Consider the following 17,959-nt stretch of genomic DNA (forward strand, 5'->3'; position numbering starts at 1 on the left):
CAGTATTGATTACGTATAGATTTGTGGTTTATTCGGTTGCTTTATTTTGGTGAGAGGGTTTTTATTTTGGAGAGGGGATGCGGCTTGTTTCCTGCCTGCATTTTCCGACCTGTCAGCGTCACTTCTTCTGACTTTTCTCGCCCTTCTCGAGATGCAGCGAGAGGATGTTGCATGAGACCGAGGAGTACCTTGATTTTGTAATACGAGAAATAAGCATCAGTCTGAACAATACAGCTCGGGAAGCTGTTCCCTAATACATGATCCCGATTTCTCTGCAGGGAGCTGCTTCCCCTCCGATACACGGTAATTCTCGAGTGAGCGACTGACTCATTCACAGCCGCAGCGGAGAGGTGTAAAATTCAAGGATTCTTCCACATTTGCTCTGGACCCGCAGACAAAAACAAGTCTTAGCGACTTCACTGATATAGGACAGTCATTAGCCCGGAGGGAAAAATCTTGGGAACGAGCTACCTTCCTCTTCCGACACAGGCTCAGTGGCAAAGTCCCGTCCCCCTCCCCGAAAATTACAGTTCCCGGGCAAGGAGACAACTTGCTCGTCGGAAGGGCAGGAGCGGGGTGAAGACAGCCTTTTGGGGGGAAGAGTCCCCGCAGGAGTAACTGATCCGGGATCACTCTTACGGGGACCAGTGTGTATTGTATCGCTAGCAGTAGAACAAAGATTACGAACAGGACGGACAGTTTCAGGACATCAGGACACGGGGAAGTCGCAGGTGGGAGGAATCCGATTTTAGAGCTAAGAGCTTCGTCGCCTCTGACGACCCCGCTATGAAAGACTCGGGGTTTCAAGAAGTAGTTTATTATTATTCTGACGGTAGCGGTTTCTCCTCATTTGTAAGACAATGATGTTTAATATTCACCGAGGAGTAGTGAGGTGGCATGTGAACCCCCCCGCGCCGGGGGCAGGGTTCCCGTTGGCGCAGCGCTGCGGCTGGCGGGCTGCGCTGCCCGCGGGGGCCGCTCCCGGGGGCCGGCGGGCCGGCCGGGGGCTGGCGGGGGGCCCAGCCCCTCCCCGAGCGCCTGCGGGGCGACCCCCCCGCGGGGGCCTGCAGGTACCCAGCCCCATCCACAAACTCTGCTGGAGCAGCCGGAGGGGCTGGGCGCTGCCCCCCCCCCCCATCCCCCCCCCCATCCCCGGGCATCATCGCCCCCGGCTTCACTGGGGAGAGGGGGCTGAGCACTCCCGGGCTGGGGGCCGGCAGGGGCTGGGCACACTCGGGGCGAGATGTAGCAGGCGTCCCAAGACCGCTTTGTTTTGCTATTGCCATCCATAAAACATCTCTTGCTAAAAATCAGAACAAAGCAGAGCCCAGGTAACTCTCGCTTACAAATGCTGACTGGCGTTAAGGACGGGTACGCTTTTGGGTAATCAAAATAATGTCTCAGTTGATGCCAAATAGGTGTCTTTATCCAGCAGCTAAATAATTTCAAGTGCTGTTTTGGTGTGGGGCTTGGGTTTTTTTGTGAAGACTCCGGATTTACCCAGTCTTTCGCCTCCTTCTCCCTCTTTCCCTAATTTTCCTCTCAAAGAAAAGCTCGTATGTGTTTGTGCAAAACTCGAGCACGCTGTGGAGGAGAGGGAGAGAAAGTGGGTGCAGTACATAAAAAACTGTAACACCAGGTAGCCTCGAATATGTGAGCGGTATGTATATGTTTATTCTCACCAAATATTTCTGCATCTGGTAGGCAAGGCGTCAGGCTCCGCATCTGCCCACCTCCATGTACTCCTGTGGAAGAAAACCCTGTTAAATCGCTTTACGTCTGCCGGTGCGTGTCTATATGTGCGTGCGGATATACAGGCAGATAGGTAGATAGATTGCACTCACGTAATCTGCCCGTGTCTATCTAGCCGGGAGGATTAGTTATCTCTGCATCTATTGAGAATTAACAAGGGCAAGAGATTATGTATCAACGTACAGACAACGGCTATGAATATGAAACCCTACGTGCATAGGTAAGACGGACTCAGTCAGCCACTCAGCTGCAAAGCTCTGCTTTAGGGCTGCCCTGTCTCACCCTCTCCAAGCGCTCAGGCAGTGTCCCCCGGGTGCCGCCACCGGGGCTACGGAGGAGCAGGCTCGGCGCTGCGCACCCCTGCTTACCTCCGAGAACGACGTGTCACCGCCGTGCTGGGCTCTGCTGGAGATGGGCAGCCTCCCCGCACCCCGCCACACACCCCTTTTGTTCCCGGCAAAATAAACATTTCGGAGGAGCTGGGGAACTGTGTCGCGCCCGGAGGAGGGAGGCGGCGGGCGGGTCGCGCTCCGGCACGGCGCCCCGGGACCCGGCGGGCAGGGGCCGGGCCGGGCCCGGGGGTGCTGCGGGGCAGGGCCCGGGCCCGCGGCGGGAGCGGTGCGCCCCCAGCCCGGGGCGCAGCGCCAGGGGCAGCGGCCGGAGCAGCGGGCTGTCGGGCCGGGCCTGCCGCACGCCAGGTGCAGGGAGGGGGCCAGGGCAGCAGCGGCAGGAGGGAGGCCAGGGGCGGGCGAGACCTCGCCGTGCGGCCGAGGGGGCCGGGGCGGCGCACGGCGAGGTCCCGCCGCCGCCCGGGACCGTATTTTGCGGCAGAAACTCTCTTGAGCGCAGACAATGGAGCGGGATGTTTACTGCGGGCGGGAAGACAATTAGCGATTCATCGGGAGAGATGTGTCACCCAAATGTCACAGGGAAGCTAACATGACATCTGTTTTAATGGCTCCGTGCTAATAAACTCCTCTCGAAGGGCGGCTTTGTGGGGACGTCAAAGATTATTTACAGAATGAGTCAGTTTCCAAACGGGCTGAGGCGCCGCCGGCGGCGGCGGGAGCGCGGCGCGGCGGGGACACGGCGCCCGGGACGCCGGGGGGCGGGAAGGACCCGCCGTGGAGGGGGCACTGCTCTGCTCGCCCGCACCCACGGCCAGCGGCACGGCACGGCACGGCTCGGCTCTGCTCTGCTCGGCTCGGCACGGCTCGGCAGGGCCCGCCTGGCGGGGGGCGGTCAGAGCGGGGCGGCTTCCCCGCACCGAGCCCGGCCCGGCACCCCCGGCACCCCGCAGCCCCCGCGCTGCCCGGCCGAGAGGAGGCGGCTCGGCAGCCCCGGGCGCGCAGGGCACTCGTCCCCCCGCGGGGCCGGCTCTGCGGCGGCGGGAGCGGGGCAGTTGCGGGAGAGAGTCTCGGCCGGCGGGCCCGAGGGGAGGCACGTCGACCTGCGGGACTCGCCCTCCGCCCCGCTGAGCCTGCGGGATGGGGCAGTCGCAGTCCCGGAGAAGCCACGCTGTGCGCGGCGCCCCGGCGCGGCTGGGAGTGGGTGCCCGTCCTGGGCCCGAGGGGGCGGCCCGGCCGCCTCGGGGGAAGTTCCTGGGCACCGGGAAGCGGCGAGGCCCCAGAAAAGCGGGCGGATTTACACCGAGTGCCACATCCCGCGTTACCGAACACGACACGCTGCAGTAAAACACATAAGTAGACAAACCAAGAGAATCCATTTAGAACAGTTAACACAGCCTGACTCGCACACAAGCACACAGTGGGGGGAGACAATCTAATTTCCCTCAAATCCATCCGAAGATTTTTTAATGTTGAGATTGTTGTTTAGATGGCATGAAAGGGTTCTTTAAAAGAGAAGGAGAGGGGGAAACCTTTCGAGCCTTTGACCATTGGCCTGTATTCTTGTTGCCTCCTCGATTTTCGTGTTCCATAAGGCCAGGTTGGAGGGGGGGGAGGGGGCGCGGGGGGGGGGTGTATAATGGAAAATATGCCACTGCTCTTGCAAATACATACGTATGTATAAAGAGGAAATGTGTTTTTCTGTCCCTCCACACATGTGCATGCGTTTGGCTATCTGTAGAGAGAAGAGATCCTGAGCCTTTTTAAGACAGGCAGAGCGAGCCAATCCAAAAAGTCTTTACTCGAGCAAAACCGCCACCGAACATAATAGCAGGTTATTGCCAACCTGTCTTCAGTACTTATTAATCGCCCAGATCAAATACATCAATGGATAGCGAGAATGAAAATAGGCTGAGAACCGTCTGTCGCCCTTTCAAGGGCAACGAAAACGCAGTAGTGACACCAGGTCTGAACGCAACAGCGTGCTCCGTAACCTGGAGAGAGGGAGGAGGTGGGCCGGGAAGTGGGTGTGTAAGAGGAAAATTGCCATTGTCAGGAAAACTAAATGTAATTTTAGGTGGCCCACATCTCGAGATGAGTAAATAAGCCATGGATCTCCTTTGCCTCCTTCCGTCTCCAGGGCTATTGTATTCCCAGAGAAACGGCGAGGGCAGGCGAGTGCCAGCCCTGCACGTGCGGGGTGACCCGGGGGAGCAGGGGCTCAGCCAGCCGCCGGGCCGGGGCCGCCCTGAGGTCCCCCTTCCCCCGCTCCTACCGGGGCGGGGGGCGCGGGGGCGGCGGCCCCCCTTCCCGCAGCCCGTCTCACCTTTGCCCAGTTTGTTACAAACCTCGTGGTGCCGATCTGCCTCCTCGGGCTTCGACGCGATCGTCGGGGTCCTCCGGGGGAAACGCGCAGGCCGCTTCCCGGGACGTGGTCTCCCAGGGGACGGAGGGGTGGGGGAGCCGAGGGGCACCAGAATCTCTGCGTGCCCTTTACTTCCACGGGCGTGTGGACCCGCGCACACCAGTGCCGTGTAGCTGCCCGGTGTGCGTGCATCTGTGCCCGTGACTTTCGGGGGGAGCGGGGAAGGCTCCCCAGCTGCTCTCCCCACTTCAGCCCCCGCTGTCGCGCTCCCCCCGGCGCGCAGTGCCGGGCAGAGGCTGCTCGCTGCGGCCGCCGGGGGCGGCGGGGCGGAGGCGGCAGGGACCGAGCCCCGGGGCCGCGGCGGGCGGCGGGCGGTGGGGGCGGCCCGCTCGCACGGCTCTGCTGCCGGCCGGCTGCCGAGGCCAGAGCTCTGGGAGCAGGGGGAGGCAGGGGAGGGATCCCGTGCTTTATTCCAGCTATTTCCAGAGCTCGGGAGCCCGGTAAACAAAATGCTCTTGCTATCTCCTTGTGCAGATAAGGCGAGAAGTGGCTTTCTTTAATAATATGATTGAAATGTTAGGGGTATGATGCCTCCTCGTTAGTAATATTGGCTTTGCATGCAGAGCACAATCCCATCCCTCTAGACTGCTTAGCCAAAACAGAGCGTAAACTCTGTAATTAGTAACGTGTTCCATCATTAAAGAGCCCTGCTGAGAATTTCTATTTAATAATGGTCTTAAATTAGTTATGATGGTAAATACTCATCTGGAAATTCAACATCTAAAACCATCTACAATCTGGAAATGCTCCAGTGTTGCTGTAATCTCCTGTAACACAGAAATGACTATCACATTCAACCATCGCATTAGAAAGTCGCCGTACCGTTTGGTCCACGAATATACAGTATGGATGTGTTAATTAGGTTAACCCATACACTGTCTGCTTCACAAATATTTAGAAATAAACAATGAAAGCTCCTTTTTAATACGATACAGGCGAGGAAGCGGGGGGGTGGGGGGGCGGGCAGATTTGATCCTCGCAGTCGGAAAGTCTTTTGTTTTCAGATAAGGTGGAACTACAACGTCCTCGGGCCTCAGAGTTCACCAGCTCACAGCCACGGACACGCACCCACCGGCCCGCACCCGCTCCCGTTCCCGCGCGCGCCCGCCGCCCCGGCCGCGCTCAGCGGCTCCCCGCGACGCGCAGCGGCAAGCACCCACGGCTCCTCCCGCAGAACGTGGCTGGTGTCGCTCGCCTCTCGGCTCAGGCAGATCGATTCGTACCACACATTGTCGTGTCCCGTGTCCCCCCGTCCTCCCCCCTTAAACTGAAAACAGCTCGCCCCTTCCCCGCCGTGTCCCCAACGATACAGCGGGGCTTGGCTCCCGCCATCCTGCCAAGGGAGGTTTTTTTAAATGGTCCAAGAAGGCGCAAGGAAGAGGCAGTGAAAGGGTAAATAAATAAATAAATAAAGCTGCCTTCCCCCCTGGCTGCCAGCGGAATAAAAGTTTCACAGATAGACTGTGATGCAGGTATAAGTCAGTCATTCAGGTACCCTTATCCCCACTGGGGATATAAAGGACAGTTAGTTGTAATAACAATAGAAAAACAGTAACTAAGATAGTTGGGGGTTATGGTAGGAGGGGAGGGAGGGGAGGGAAGTTTATTTCTGTATTTACCTAAACGTCTAAACGTTTATCCTCTCTAGCGCTAACCTTTCATGTTTAATGAATGAATCTGCATTGCAGGGTTGGGTTTTTCCCCCCTCCATGTGCCGGCTAGTTTTAAATCTGCAAGCACCACAAAGAGGCCGTGATCCCATCTGCCTATGATTCCAAATTAAAGTTCAAACGGATGGCTTACACACTGCTGATCCTGTATCATAGCCTCTCGCGACCCTTCAATTACTATTTAATAGAATTACAGTGTAAAATCCCAATAGTCTTAAAGAATGTTTTATCACAGACTGAAGGGAGAGAATATACAGACACCTCCAATGTTATTGAACTGTATTACTGACCTATTTAGATATTAAAAGGGAATATTCAGTGTTCTACAAGATATTACAAGAGCTGCTTTAATCTGAAAACATGCGTATGTCGACGTATATGTGCGTCCACATATATATGCGAGCGCGCGTGGACGTTATATACATTCACTCCATCCCACCAGCGGGTGCACACAGCCACGCTGCGTGGACGTGTGTGCTCACCCGTGTACACATGTACACACAGCCACGCAAACACACGCACTCCTCCAGGCCCGCGTAGAAATCAGCGTGTTCTGGTAAACGGCCGCACTACTTTGTTGTTCCCAGATATTGCTGGAGAGGTTATTCCAGTAGGAAAGCAATTTTTCCTCCACTCATTGAAAAATACTCTTTAATTGACCTTATTATTAAATGAACTTCCCCTCATGATGTTGGGGGGGGGGGGGGGGGGGGGAGAAGCGCAAATATTTGCAGTAGGGCTAAATCTCCCTCTAATAGCCAGGACTGGAATTAAAGTCAGTCGCAGCCTGGCTTTAGATATTGTAAATCTTGACTTCCAGTGTAGTTTTCTTCTTTCTTTTTCTACCTGTTCGGCAAAGAACCTGCCTGCCGCAGGGAAAGCCGATTCTACCACTTCATCTCGCTTACAGCCAGGCGATTCTAACCAGACATTTACAGCTACCCTTTATTTTTTCGTTACTCTTTTGCATCTTTCTTCTCTTGCAGATCGCGAGGTGCTGAGCCACTTTGAAGCCTCCTGGTCTGAAAACACCTTGCTTCCAAAATAAAAAAAAAAGAACAGCGCTGAAAACAAAACCTCGCAGCCGTCCCTCCCCCAGACACAGCAACACAAATCCCTTCAGTATCATTTAATCATTGCTCTATCCCGACAGCCCCTGCCTTTTGTCGTTACCGTGCCAGAAGAGAATATTTAGCACCATCATCGGTAACATCCTGGGTGCTTTCACTTCCCAACTCTTTTCACCTCGTCGCCCCGTCGCCACCCCCACCCCACCCCCCCACCCCCCAGCTTTCTCCATCTCAGTTTGCAGCCGGGTGGCTCGGTTAATTTCCCCCTTTTTTTATACACCTTTCACAAACTTTTGTGTCGGGGCTCTCTGCTGGGTGGTGATGGGTTTACAGGTGCCATGGGTGCCCACCGTCTTTTGGACTAGAGGGTGCGTGTGTGCGTGCGTGCGCGTGTCAGCCCGCACACCCGTGTGCGTGTGTGCGCGCGCTGGAGAAGGGCAGCGCTCGCCTGTCGTCCCCCCACACGCGGAATCCAGGCCAGCGCGATGTGGAGCTCAATAAGAAACTGCATGAATAAACACGAATAGAAAGTTGTGCTCAGCTAACCGAAGAAATCAGAGCAATACCAGGGCACCAACGTCCACATTTCTTTTCACTTCGGGCCGGGGCAGTAACCTCATCCGGGTATGCTAAAAATTAAGGGCAACGGGCAAGCGGATTCAAGTCCCTCGAAAAGGCGGCTGTAATTGATCGGGCAGGGGGAGCTGGGGATGATCGAAGCCCACGCCTGGCCGCGGCGGGCCGGCAGCAGCCGCGGCCCAGCAGACAGACAAAGGACACCCAGCCACGCCAAAGGGCCCCGCCGGCCCCCGGGCAGCGGCAGCGGGGAGGGCGGGCGGCGGGCAGGTGACTTCGAGGGTCTCCGGACCCCCGCGTCGGGGTGCGCGCCCGCCGGTGGAGCCGCAAACCGCAGCTCCTCTGGGAGGGAGGCAGCCGTGTCACCCCCCGGCGGGGCGGTGGGCGGCGCGGGGGAGCGGGAGACCACCGGCCTCAAAGCGCTGCCGGAACCGGCTGGTCTCGGCCCGACTTCCGACGGGCGGGGCGCCGGGGGCGGGAGGCTGCGCGGGCCGGCGCAGGCCGGGGCAGCGGGGCCGGCTCCCGGGGAGGCAGCGCCGTGTGCTACCGGGCTCCGGCCATCTGCCTCCCGTCCGCCGGCTTTCGCTTCAGTATTGATCAAACGCACTTCAGCTTCCGAGTAATTTCATCTTAATCAACGGCCGAGCTAGGCGCGGATAATAAACTAATGCTGGAGAGAGGCTGTCGATAACGCTCGGCCAGGGGCAGGGAGGAGGCAGCCCCCCAGTTTGGCGGGGCTCGATAGGCCCTATCTTCCCGGGGCAGATGGACTTAGTGGGTGAGAGGGCTTAAACGGAGCTTTTCATAGATTTACACCTCAATCAGCCATTCAGGTTTTTAATGCAAATCCTAAAACAACATCATTTATCCAGTACGGAGCCCGGCTTTGAAACGGCATATCATTAGCTGCACCCTTGGCACCCCGAAACCGCGCAGGCATCGCGGTCCCCCTGGATGTGCGTGTGTCGTGTGTGTGTGTGTGTGTGTGTGTGTGTGTCCCCGTCCCGATCCCCCGCACAAAGGCCGGCGGCGCCGGGGGAAGGCCAGCACCCCGGGGCAGCTCGCTCCCCGACGTGAGCTGGCTCTCCAGCCAAAGGGGTAACTTTTTGGGGATGGGGGCTTGTGACAAACGGCATAAGGAGCAAGGGCCCTGCCTGGGAGGCTGGGGCCTGAGGGCAGGTAGGGGTGGGGGGAGGCTAAAGGTGATCTCTGGCCTCCCCCAACCGCCTCAGCACGATGGGGCGATCTTCTGAAAGCGGAATATGAGGGAAGAAAAATCCAAACCTATCAGTGGGATAAATCATTGCTGCAGGCTTGATGCCTTCTAGCTGCAGCTTTGAGACAGGAAAATGAAGGAAAAGAAAGAAAATAAAATCCCAAACTTTCACGCCTTTAAGTCCTTTCAGGTATTGAACTCCGTTAAAAATAAAGCAGGATGAGAACGACACCCCTACCAACCAGGAGCAGAAATACTGGGCTTAGAAACAATGTACCGACATGGAAGGTCTCCCCTCTGCCCAAACCCGCGGTGGCTGGAAGGGCCGAGCTGTTTCCCTGTAAAGGCCTCTGCTGCCTCGGGGCCGGTGTGTGTGTGTGTGTGCGTGTGAGGGAAGGGCAGCCCGAGCTCAAGCGTGAGACCTGTGCGAGGGTGCCGGCCACTGGGGAGCTTTTTGTCCCCTCCTGGGAAATATTTCTCCCCTCTAAAAGCTGCCTGCGTGAGGGGAAGAACTAGGTCCATCACACGACCCCCCTTCTCCGACCCACGCGGAACACGGGAGCCCTATTGTGTGTGTGCCTCCCCCCTCCACCCCGGGCAATTCTCGTCCATTCCGGTTTCATACAGCCGGGCGTTATTTTCTTTTAACACCCTACTCGTGCTGGCGGAGGGGCTGCCGGTGGGGAGGCCCCGCCGCGGAGCCGCGCGTTGGGAGAAGCCGCGGGGCGGGGGAGGCGAACCCCGACGGGGCGGGCGCTGCCTCGGGCCATCCGTGTCCTTCCCCGCGGCACCTCCCGCGGGGAAACGGAGGAGAAATGCCCTCCTGCGACCCCTACGCAGGCATCCGCGGTTCGAAGGCGCTCAGCAGCCCAACGCGGAAACTCTTTCCTGCCCCGGCCAAGGGGGTCTCCCGGGGGGGGACACAAACGTCCCCTATGCGCTCTCTAAGAGCACACGCGCGGCTTTTCCTCAGGGGCACCAAAGTTGTATGAACGTAATTGTACATCAGCTTATTCATTAAAGTCACCCATCAGTGGCTTGCTCTAAGATCGCACACCCTGGGAGGTTCTCCCAGATCCCTTGGTAGCCTCTTGGGGATGCCCAGGCGCTTCCTAAGCCTTTTTGTAAACCTAGCTCGGACTTCCCAAGAAAAGGGGAGGTCGGAAGAGGGAGAGAGGACTCGGGCAACACAAAGGTAGATCGGAAGTCCAAATTAGTTTGGAAATGGTCAAAAAAATCCAGGCACGTTTTCCCCTAAATCCCTGGTAAATTTCAAAATTCTATTTTCAAGTAAAAACAAGTCTAGAATTTACCTCTCGTTAATTCATGGCTGAATAATCTGCTCGGGGCGAAGTAAAACTTTAATAAAAAAAAAAAAAGGAAAAGAAAAAAAAAGAAAAGAAAAAAAAAGAAAAATGCTGAAATACTGTTAGTCATGCAAATAAAGGCTTCTTTCAGCACATTACAATATACTCCGGATTCGAGGGGAGGAGCTGCAGCCCGCTTAGGGCGAGGAGTTTATGTTTTTGTTTTCATTTAAAGCTACAAAACAAATCCTGAAATGTCTTAACCGTTCTCTGGAGACACCCGGACCTGCAGACAGGCGGCTGGGGGAGCCTTTCAGCTCGGAGTGCACAAAAAAAGGACAGGGGGGCAGAGGGGGGGCGGGGGGGAAGCGGCCGGGGAAGGACTGGAGCCCGGGGCGGCGCAGGGGACCCGGAGGGACACGGCCGTGCCCCGCGTCGCCGCTGCTATTGCAGCCCGGTGTCCCCGCTGCTATTGCAGCCCGGTGTCCCCGCTGCCGCCCGTGGCCTCCCCTGTCCCCCCAGATCCTCTCCGTGGCGTCCCGCCGAGCCGGGGCAGGCCGGAGCCGCGACGGGGCAGGGCGTGGGGCGAAGCGTCCACGGGGAGGGCGTGTTTTTCCGTGGCGGACAAAAACACCAACATCGCTGGATAGATAAGAAAATGGAATACTGTATTTGATTTAGAAAGTTTGTACATATAGATAAACACGCAGTTTAAGGAAACAATAGTTTAAGCGTCCTACGTGGAGTTTAAGAAGAGACCCCCCAAAGCTGCTATGAAATACTCAAAATAGCTTTTGCATAAGATACTACAGTTGCACCCTAAGCTTTTTTTTTTCTTTTTCCTTTTTTTTTTCTATCGCTGAGGTCCCTTTTGAAAACCTAGCACGTCAGATCTTGACAGCTAAGTTTGTGCAAGGAACACCGAGTCAAGGAAAATAAAAAGGAGAGAGAGAGAGAGAAAAGGTGGGAGGGAGATAGATAGAGAAGGGGGAGGAAGAAAGAAAGAGTAGAGCAAATATCATATACAAGCATTTCTACACATATATTACAAACTGGGAAAATGACCGCATCATTAAGATATACATAATTCATATAAAATTTTGAAATAAAAATAAAAATCTGTTACAGTCATAACTATTCTTTTTCCACATTTATAACCAGTACCCACACAGGCAGTGACAGAAGTGTAGAAAAAAAGGTGCTTACGAATAGAATGATTGTCTGCTGAACAAAAAAACAGAAAATTGCATCTTGGCTGGACCATCACTTGGACTTAAAAAAAAAACAACCAACAACCAAATAAACAGAGAGAAAGGGAGAGGGAGAGAGAAAGAGAGAGAAATAGGACCAACAAAAAGGCGATAAACATTTGTTATTTCCCTCTTCAAGGAGTTCCTTTTTAATTTTTTTCATTTTTTGTTTTTGTACAAATTCGATCGGAGTTTGTATTTGTTTGTCTGGTTTCTGTTTGTTTTCCTTTACTATAGAGAATATTTTTTCCCAGATATAAATTTAATTATCATCATCATGCAAGTGGGTGAAATGCGTCCATGGAAAAGCGCAAAGGAGAAATCGTGCTTGTCCTAAAAAGAATACAATTGTCACTTTTGCTTTGTTTTTTTTTCTTTTTTTTTCTTTTTATATATATAATAATTATTATTTCCCGCCCCACCCCCCCACCCCTCCCGCTGCAGCACCAGCGTTTGTGACTGTTGAAGTTTTAGCTCCATCTCTTGGTGGTGGTGTTGGCTGACGGTGGTGGTGGTGGATTCTCTGATCCCTGTCTGTTTGTTTGCTATTATGTTTGGGTCGGGTTTGGCCTTTTCTTTCCTCCCGGCTGTGTGTGTGCGTGCACGCGTGTGTGTGTCCTGATTCTAGGTTGCCTCGGTTTGTTTTGCTCGAGTCGGGGAGAGGGTGCTTGGCTGTTTGGATTTGGATTTTTTTTTTGTTTGTTTGTTTGTTTGTTTTCCGATATCATACATCACATTCCGAGTCGCTGGAGGTTACCGAGAGGATGGAGGTGCCCGTCTCGGCTCTTTCTGTCAAACTGGAGACGCTGGTGGTCGGGCTGGCCGCCGTGGACGGAGACTCGGCCGAGCTGTGTGTCGGGCAGCCGGGCTCTGCCAGCGACCGCATGCCGCTCTGTCCTATCGCCTGGTGCTGGAGCCTGCATCGCGCCGGGAGACAAAACAACAGCACAGCCCCTCTGAGACACCGGCCGCGCCGGGGCACGGCGGCCGCCCCCGCACCGCCCCGCGGCCCCGTCCCGGCCGCCGTCCCGCGGAGCCCCCGCAGCCCCGCAGGGCCGAGCCGTGCGCCCTGGCCGGGCCTCCCCCGCGCCGCCGGGGCAGGCCGCCCCGGGGTGGCACACAGCGCCAAGGCAGCTGCAGGGGTCTCAGGTGGCCGGGGGCCGGGGGCAGAAGCCGTTCCCTGCCCCGTGGTTTGGCAAAGACGGGCAGCGCCCGCCCTTCCCCCAGACGGGCCGCTCACCCCGCAGTACCGCGGGCCTAGGAGAAAAGCGTGGCCGTGCGGGCTCCCGAAACGCTTGGCCACCGCAGAAAGCTGCCACACGCCCGCTCTGAAGCGGGAAAGAATCCCGCAGGATCCGCGTTTTGTGCTCTGGTGAGTGGCTGCCCCGCTGTTTCCAGGGCACAGGGAAACGCTCCGGCCCTGCGGCGGGACCGGGGCGAAGTCCCGTCCCGTGGGCGCAGCGCGGGGATAAAATGGAAGAGGGCGATTGCGGAACACAGCGCTTCTCTCCGCTCGAAATTTAAGTCCCTTTTCCATCTGAAAGCCAAAATCAGCTTTAAAGTGCCGGTCCTTTCACCGTCAACACTCAACGGTACACTGCCGTTGAACACTATTATTTTTTTTTTAAGGCAATAAATAATTTTTAGGTTCCCTCGCGTGTTGCGAATCATCCTCTGCGCCCGTTTATTCTGCCCGAAACCCAGAGGAAGCCTGATTCAAGGAAAAGACCTAAATGCCCCTGGACTGAGCAGCCGGCCACAACCTCTAGCGCCTAGCATTGCCAGTGTGAATCAAAATACACTCTTCGCTTAACTGCTTCTCACCGGGATATTTTTATTTAACTGCCTGCAAAGGACAGAAAAATGCAGCCGGTTTATTCCACATTTCTCATTATTTTAAGTTCTCTAATTTCAGCGTCTTTGATTTTTTACCCATTTACGATTCCTGGTGCATTCATCTGCTGTCAACAGCGCTGAGTCAACAAAAGCATCCGTAGGCAACTTCTGTTTATTTACAGACCTAAGCTGATCTGTTCTCCATTTAATGGAAATTAAATGGCGAGGCACTTTTAGGTTGCATTTCTCCTACAGAATCTAGAATCAATAGCACCAGTGCTATAATTAGGAGGAATTTACGAGACAGCATTTACAAGAGCAAGAAGTTTTGTTTACACCCTTACAGCGGTAGCCGGACTTAAATTAAAATAAAAACAATGCGTCAAGCTAGATTAAGCGTCCATTTTCATTTGCAAAATAACTTTTACGGAGGGTGACGAAGAAAAAAAGAAAGAAAGAAAGAAGGGTGCCTCGCTTTTATCATGGCAAAGCAGAAATATATATTAAAAAAAAAAGACAACGAGAAGCACGCAAATAAATGCAAGCGTAAATGCACAGGAAACACACGACCGGAGGGCCAGGTCGCCATGTGGTGTAAACAGAAATGGGGATGGGGGGGGGAAAAAGAGGTTTCCCGATCCCTTAAAGGCTTTTTTCCCCTTTCTCCCCGAGCCAAACAGCTCCGGCTTCCGCGTGTGCCTGCGCCGGTCCCGCCGTGCATGCAGAGAGCACGAACAATTGGAGCGGAGCCGCCCGCTCCGCAGCAACCCCGGATCGCACAGCCCGCCTCGGCCCTTCGGCGGGGCAGCGGCGCCAGCGCCCGGCCAGGCGCAGATCCCCACGAGCAGAAAGCAAAGCCAGAGCCCACCGACCCGGGGCCGTGGGGTTTCACGGCCGCCGCCGCCGCCGCGGGCAGGGCGCAGGGAGAGCCGGGCTCTGCCCCCGCCGCCGCCGCGCCCGCACACACGCGCACACACACACGCGACCGGAGCTGCCCACGCCCGCGGGGAGCCCCAGCCCGGCCCGCACCCCGGGAGCCCGTGGGGAGCTCGGGCAGGGCTTGGGGCGCGCCGGGCAACTTTGAGCCGTGCCGGCCCCTGCCGCGTCCCTGCGGCTGCCGGGAGCAGACCTACCCGCCCGGCGGGGGCACGGATTGCTCGCGGTGGCGGTGATGGAGAGGAGGAGGACGAAGAGGAGGAGGAGGAGGAAAGCAGAGGCAGAGGCGCGCTGCCGGCCGGGCGGCCGCCGAGCCGCGGTGCGGAGCGCGGCCGCCCGCGGGGCCCCGCCGCCCACCTCGCCCCCCGCCCCGGAGCGGGGGCCCGCAGCCCCACTGACCTGTTCTTAGCCGCCGCCGCTCTGTCTCTTTGCCTTCGGTTTTTGAACCAGTTGCCTACTTGCGTGGGGGTGAGCCCCGTGGCCTGAGCCAGTTCCCTTTTCTTGCTGGGGTTGGGGTAAGGGTCCTGCAGGTACCACTCCCTCAGGAGGCTGCGAGTCCTCTCCTTGAAGCAGTGCGTCTTCTGCTCGCCATCCCAAATGGTCCTGGGCAGCGGAAACTTCTTCCTCACCCTGTATTTATCAACCGGCCCCAGCGGGCGACCCCTTAGCTTCTCGGCCTCCTGGTAGTGCGCTTCGAGCCACATGGCCTGCAACTTGCCGTGGGACTCCTTGGTGAATTTGTGGTTCTCCAGGATGTGGTAGAGGTCTCGGAAGTTGCCCGTGTGGAAGGCCACCACTGCCCGGGCGCGGAGGATGGACTCGTGCTTGTTGATGGCCTCGCATGCCCCCGGCGCCACCGGCAGCGACCAGAGGAACCTCCCCAGCCTCTCTATGTCTCCAGTCTCCTCCAGCGTCTCGCAGACGCTGGCCACTTGCTCCGGGGAGAAGTTGAGTGTGGGCAGCTGAAACATTGACAACTCTTCGTGGGGTGCCCGGGAGCTGCCGCCTCCACCGCCGCCGGCACCGGGGCTGCAGCCCGAGCCGCTGCCGCTGCCGCCGCCGCCGCCGCCGCTGGCGAGAAGGAGGGAGCGGTGGTGCGGGTCGGCGGCGAAGTTTGGCAAGAAGAAATGGGTGGGATAAAGCTCTAGCGGGGACCTGAACACCATGGGATGACCGGGGAGAGGGGAAGATAAATCAAGGAGAAAAGAAAGAAAGGGAGGAAGAAGGGAGGAAAGGGCACACGCACCGCGCACGCATCCACACCCGCACACGCACACACAGCCACATAGAGGCACGGGGGCACACACACTCACATGCACACGCGGGCACACGCACACGCGCTCACGCACACACACACACGCACACGCACTCACACACACCCGGCCCCGCGCCGCCGCCGAGTCAGGATTCAGTGATTCAACAGCAATCGCCCTAATGACAACAGCCTCATAATATCTCCCCTAAATCCACAGTGAGTGCAGCGCTGAAACATTTTGTTTCGCTTTTCTATTGGTCTCCTGAGTGTCGTTGTGGCGTTGCCATGGCAGCCCCTGCCAATCACTGTCAGCCCTGCCAATCATTACGGAGTACGTAAGGAAGGTTTTTACCACTTCACCCAAATGCGCGGGGGGGGGAGGGAAGCGGGGCGGTTGGTGGAAAAGCCTGGTTTGTGGTTTCTTTTTTTTTTTTTTCTTCTTAATCTTTGCAACTCCTAATCTCAGCACTTCCCCTTCTCCCTGTCTCTCCCCCCTCTCTCTCCACACCCCTCCTAAATAAGGGATCAAATAATGCGAAAAGCAGTGTGCACATATTTGTTGAATGGGATGAGCAATTAGAGGGTGGAATATTATTGTGATCTTAACGAGCCTCGTTAAAGCTAAAGGAGATATGGGGGAAAAGTAAATGGGCCAGGCTGGGATACACGTTCGGATAAAGGGCTCCTAACTGAGACAATTTACACATGATTTGCACGTAGTTTCACTTCATTCTGCCTATCTGAGCACTAATAGTGCCGGGGAAGAAAAGAAAGATGAGATCATTAGACCCATCCTCACGCCGGTGACCCTCCCAGAAGCAGGCACATACAGTACAGGCTGGGTTCAGCCCTGGTTCCCTGAAGAGTCTCTCTCCTCTCCTCCCCTCTCCTGCTCCCAGCCTCTCTCCGCGGAAGGAGGGATCCGCCGCCCGCGGAGTTCCGCGGAGGCTCGGCCGAGCGCCGCGCAGGGCGCCCAGCCCGGACCCGCTCCGGCAGTTCCGCTCCGCGCCCGGCTCCGCGCCCCGCTCCGCGCCCAGCTCCGGCGGCGCCCCGCTCGCTGCCTCCCCCGTCCCACGCCTGGCTTCCCCCACCCTCCCGCTCCTTCTCGCCTTCCCTTTCCCTCTCCTTTCTCTTCCCTCTCTCCACTCTGTTTTTCTTTCCTTCTGGCTTTCCTCCTCCCACTCTCCTCACCTCCTCTCGCCCCTTCCTTTCTCCAGAGCCCGGCGACCTTGCAAGGCTGGTCCTCACCCCCAAACCCGATGAGGTTTTACACCGCACCTCTCCTTTTCCCCGCAATTTCTGCCCCGAACATGCAGGGCTTCTGTGTGGGGAGGAGGAAAGGGAGGCGAGCAAAAGTGGGTTTGAACCCAGAAACCCAGATTTTTTTTTTTTTAATTTTTTTTTTAAATTGGGAGCAAGGAAAATCTCTGTGGTGGTTTGAGTCCATCCCTCAGTCAGACCTAACTGGGTCGCCAGACCTTGCTACCATGCAACTATATTTATTATTAGGTATGTTGCTTTTAAGAAGATTTAATCAGCATCTTGAGCTGGTAACTCTTTTGTTTAGTTTCTGTAGCTATGGAAGTGTGATTTACAGAGATTTGTACGGGTCATGGACATCTTTCCAGACTTACTGTGTATATTTAGACAGGACTTTGCTTGGTGTTAAAAAGTGTATATTTTGAATAGGTTCACACACAGTAGCAAACAATACCGACATTGTAAAGGCATGTACAACGAGTATTGAAACGCAGCATCCAGACTTCAACTAATCTGCCCTCAATAAAGCTGAAATAATTATCCTAAGCCGCCTTTCTAGAAGAAAAATCATTGAGGAATTCAAAACTTTTTTAAAGATCTTTTCTGCATTCCGATGGAGATCGAGGGGTGAGGCTTGGAGCCCAAACTACTTTCAGACATCAATGGAGGGAAAGAGAGGGGGGGGAGAGAGATATTACAATTAAAATGTGAAAACATAGCGTGACTTGCCCTATCCGAAGGATAGTAATAATACTGCTATGGGTGGTAGAAGTTCTTTAGCAGGGCTCCAAACTGGTTGTGATCCTTTCACAGCGCACTCCTCGTGAAATAATTCCAAGTGGCAGATGAATAGGTCCAGTTGGAAGAGCTGCTGGACTGGAAGAAGCTCGCTGTATTACACATTCATCTGATTTCCACTAAACTGTCATCGGTGTGCTACATGGCTTCATAGTCTTAATGGAAATAACTCGCCCTCTTAATTTTTAGTGATCTGCTTAAACACTTCTGTTAACAGACTTGGGGAAAAGTTCTTTTTTCCCCTCCCTCCCTCCCTGGCTC

At 55.8% G+C, this 17,959-nt stretch overlaps 1 protein-coding gene across 1 annotated transcript; it reads right to left on the reverse strand.

Moving 5' to 3' along the window:
• Positions 1-11,010: 11,010 nt before the first annotated feature.
• Positions 11,011-15,867, reverse strand: SIX3 (SIX homeobox 3). Its single transcript, XM_040612371.1, has 2 exons — positions 14,785-15,867; positions 11,011-12,530 (listed from the first exon to the last, which is right to left on the reverse strand). The coding sequence occupies exons 1-2, from the start codon at positions 15,549-15,551 to the stop codon at positions 12,338-12,340; spliced, it is 960 nt and encodes a 319-aa protein (XP_040468305.1). The 5' UTR covers positions 15,552-15,867; the 3' UTR covers positions 11,011-12,337.
• Between the last annotated feature and the right edge of the window lie 2,092 nt (positions 15,868-17,959).

This window comes from Falco naumanni, chromosome 12 (genome assembly GCF_017639655.2).
Source record: "Falco naumanni isolate bFalNau1 chromosome 12, bFalNau1.pat, whole genome shotgun sequence".
NCBI lineage: Eukaryota > Metazoa > Chordata > Aves > Falconiformes > Falconidae > Falco > Falco naumanni.

Excerpts from the sequence above, each read along its gene's own strand:
- SIX3 (XM_040612371.1), bottom strand. The coding sequence starts at position 15,551 with ATGGTGTTCAGGTCCCCGCTAGAGCTTTATCCCACCCATTTCTTCTTG. Across the intron at positions 12,531-14,784 it reads GCGGCGGCGGCTAAGAACAG|GCTCCAGCACCAGGCGATAG; the intron begins GTCAGTGGGGCT and ends GGCGCGATGCAG.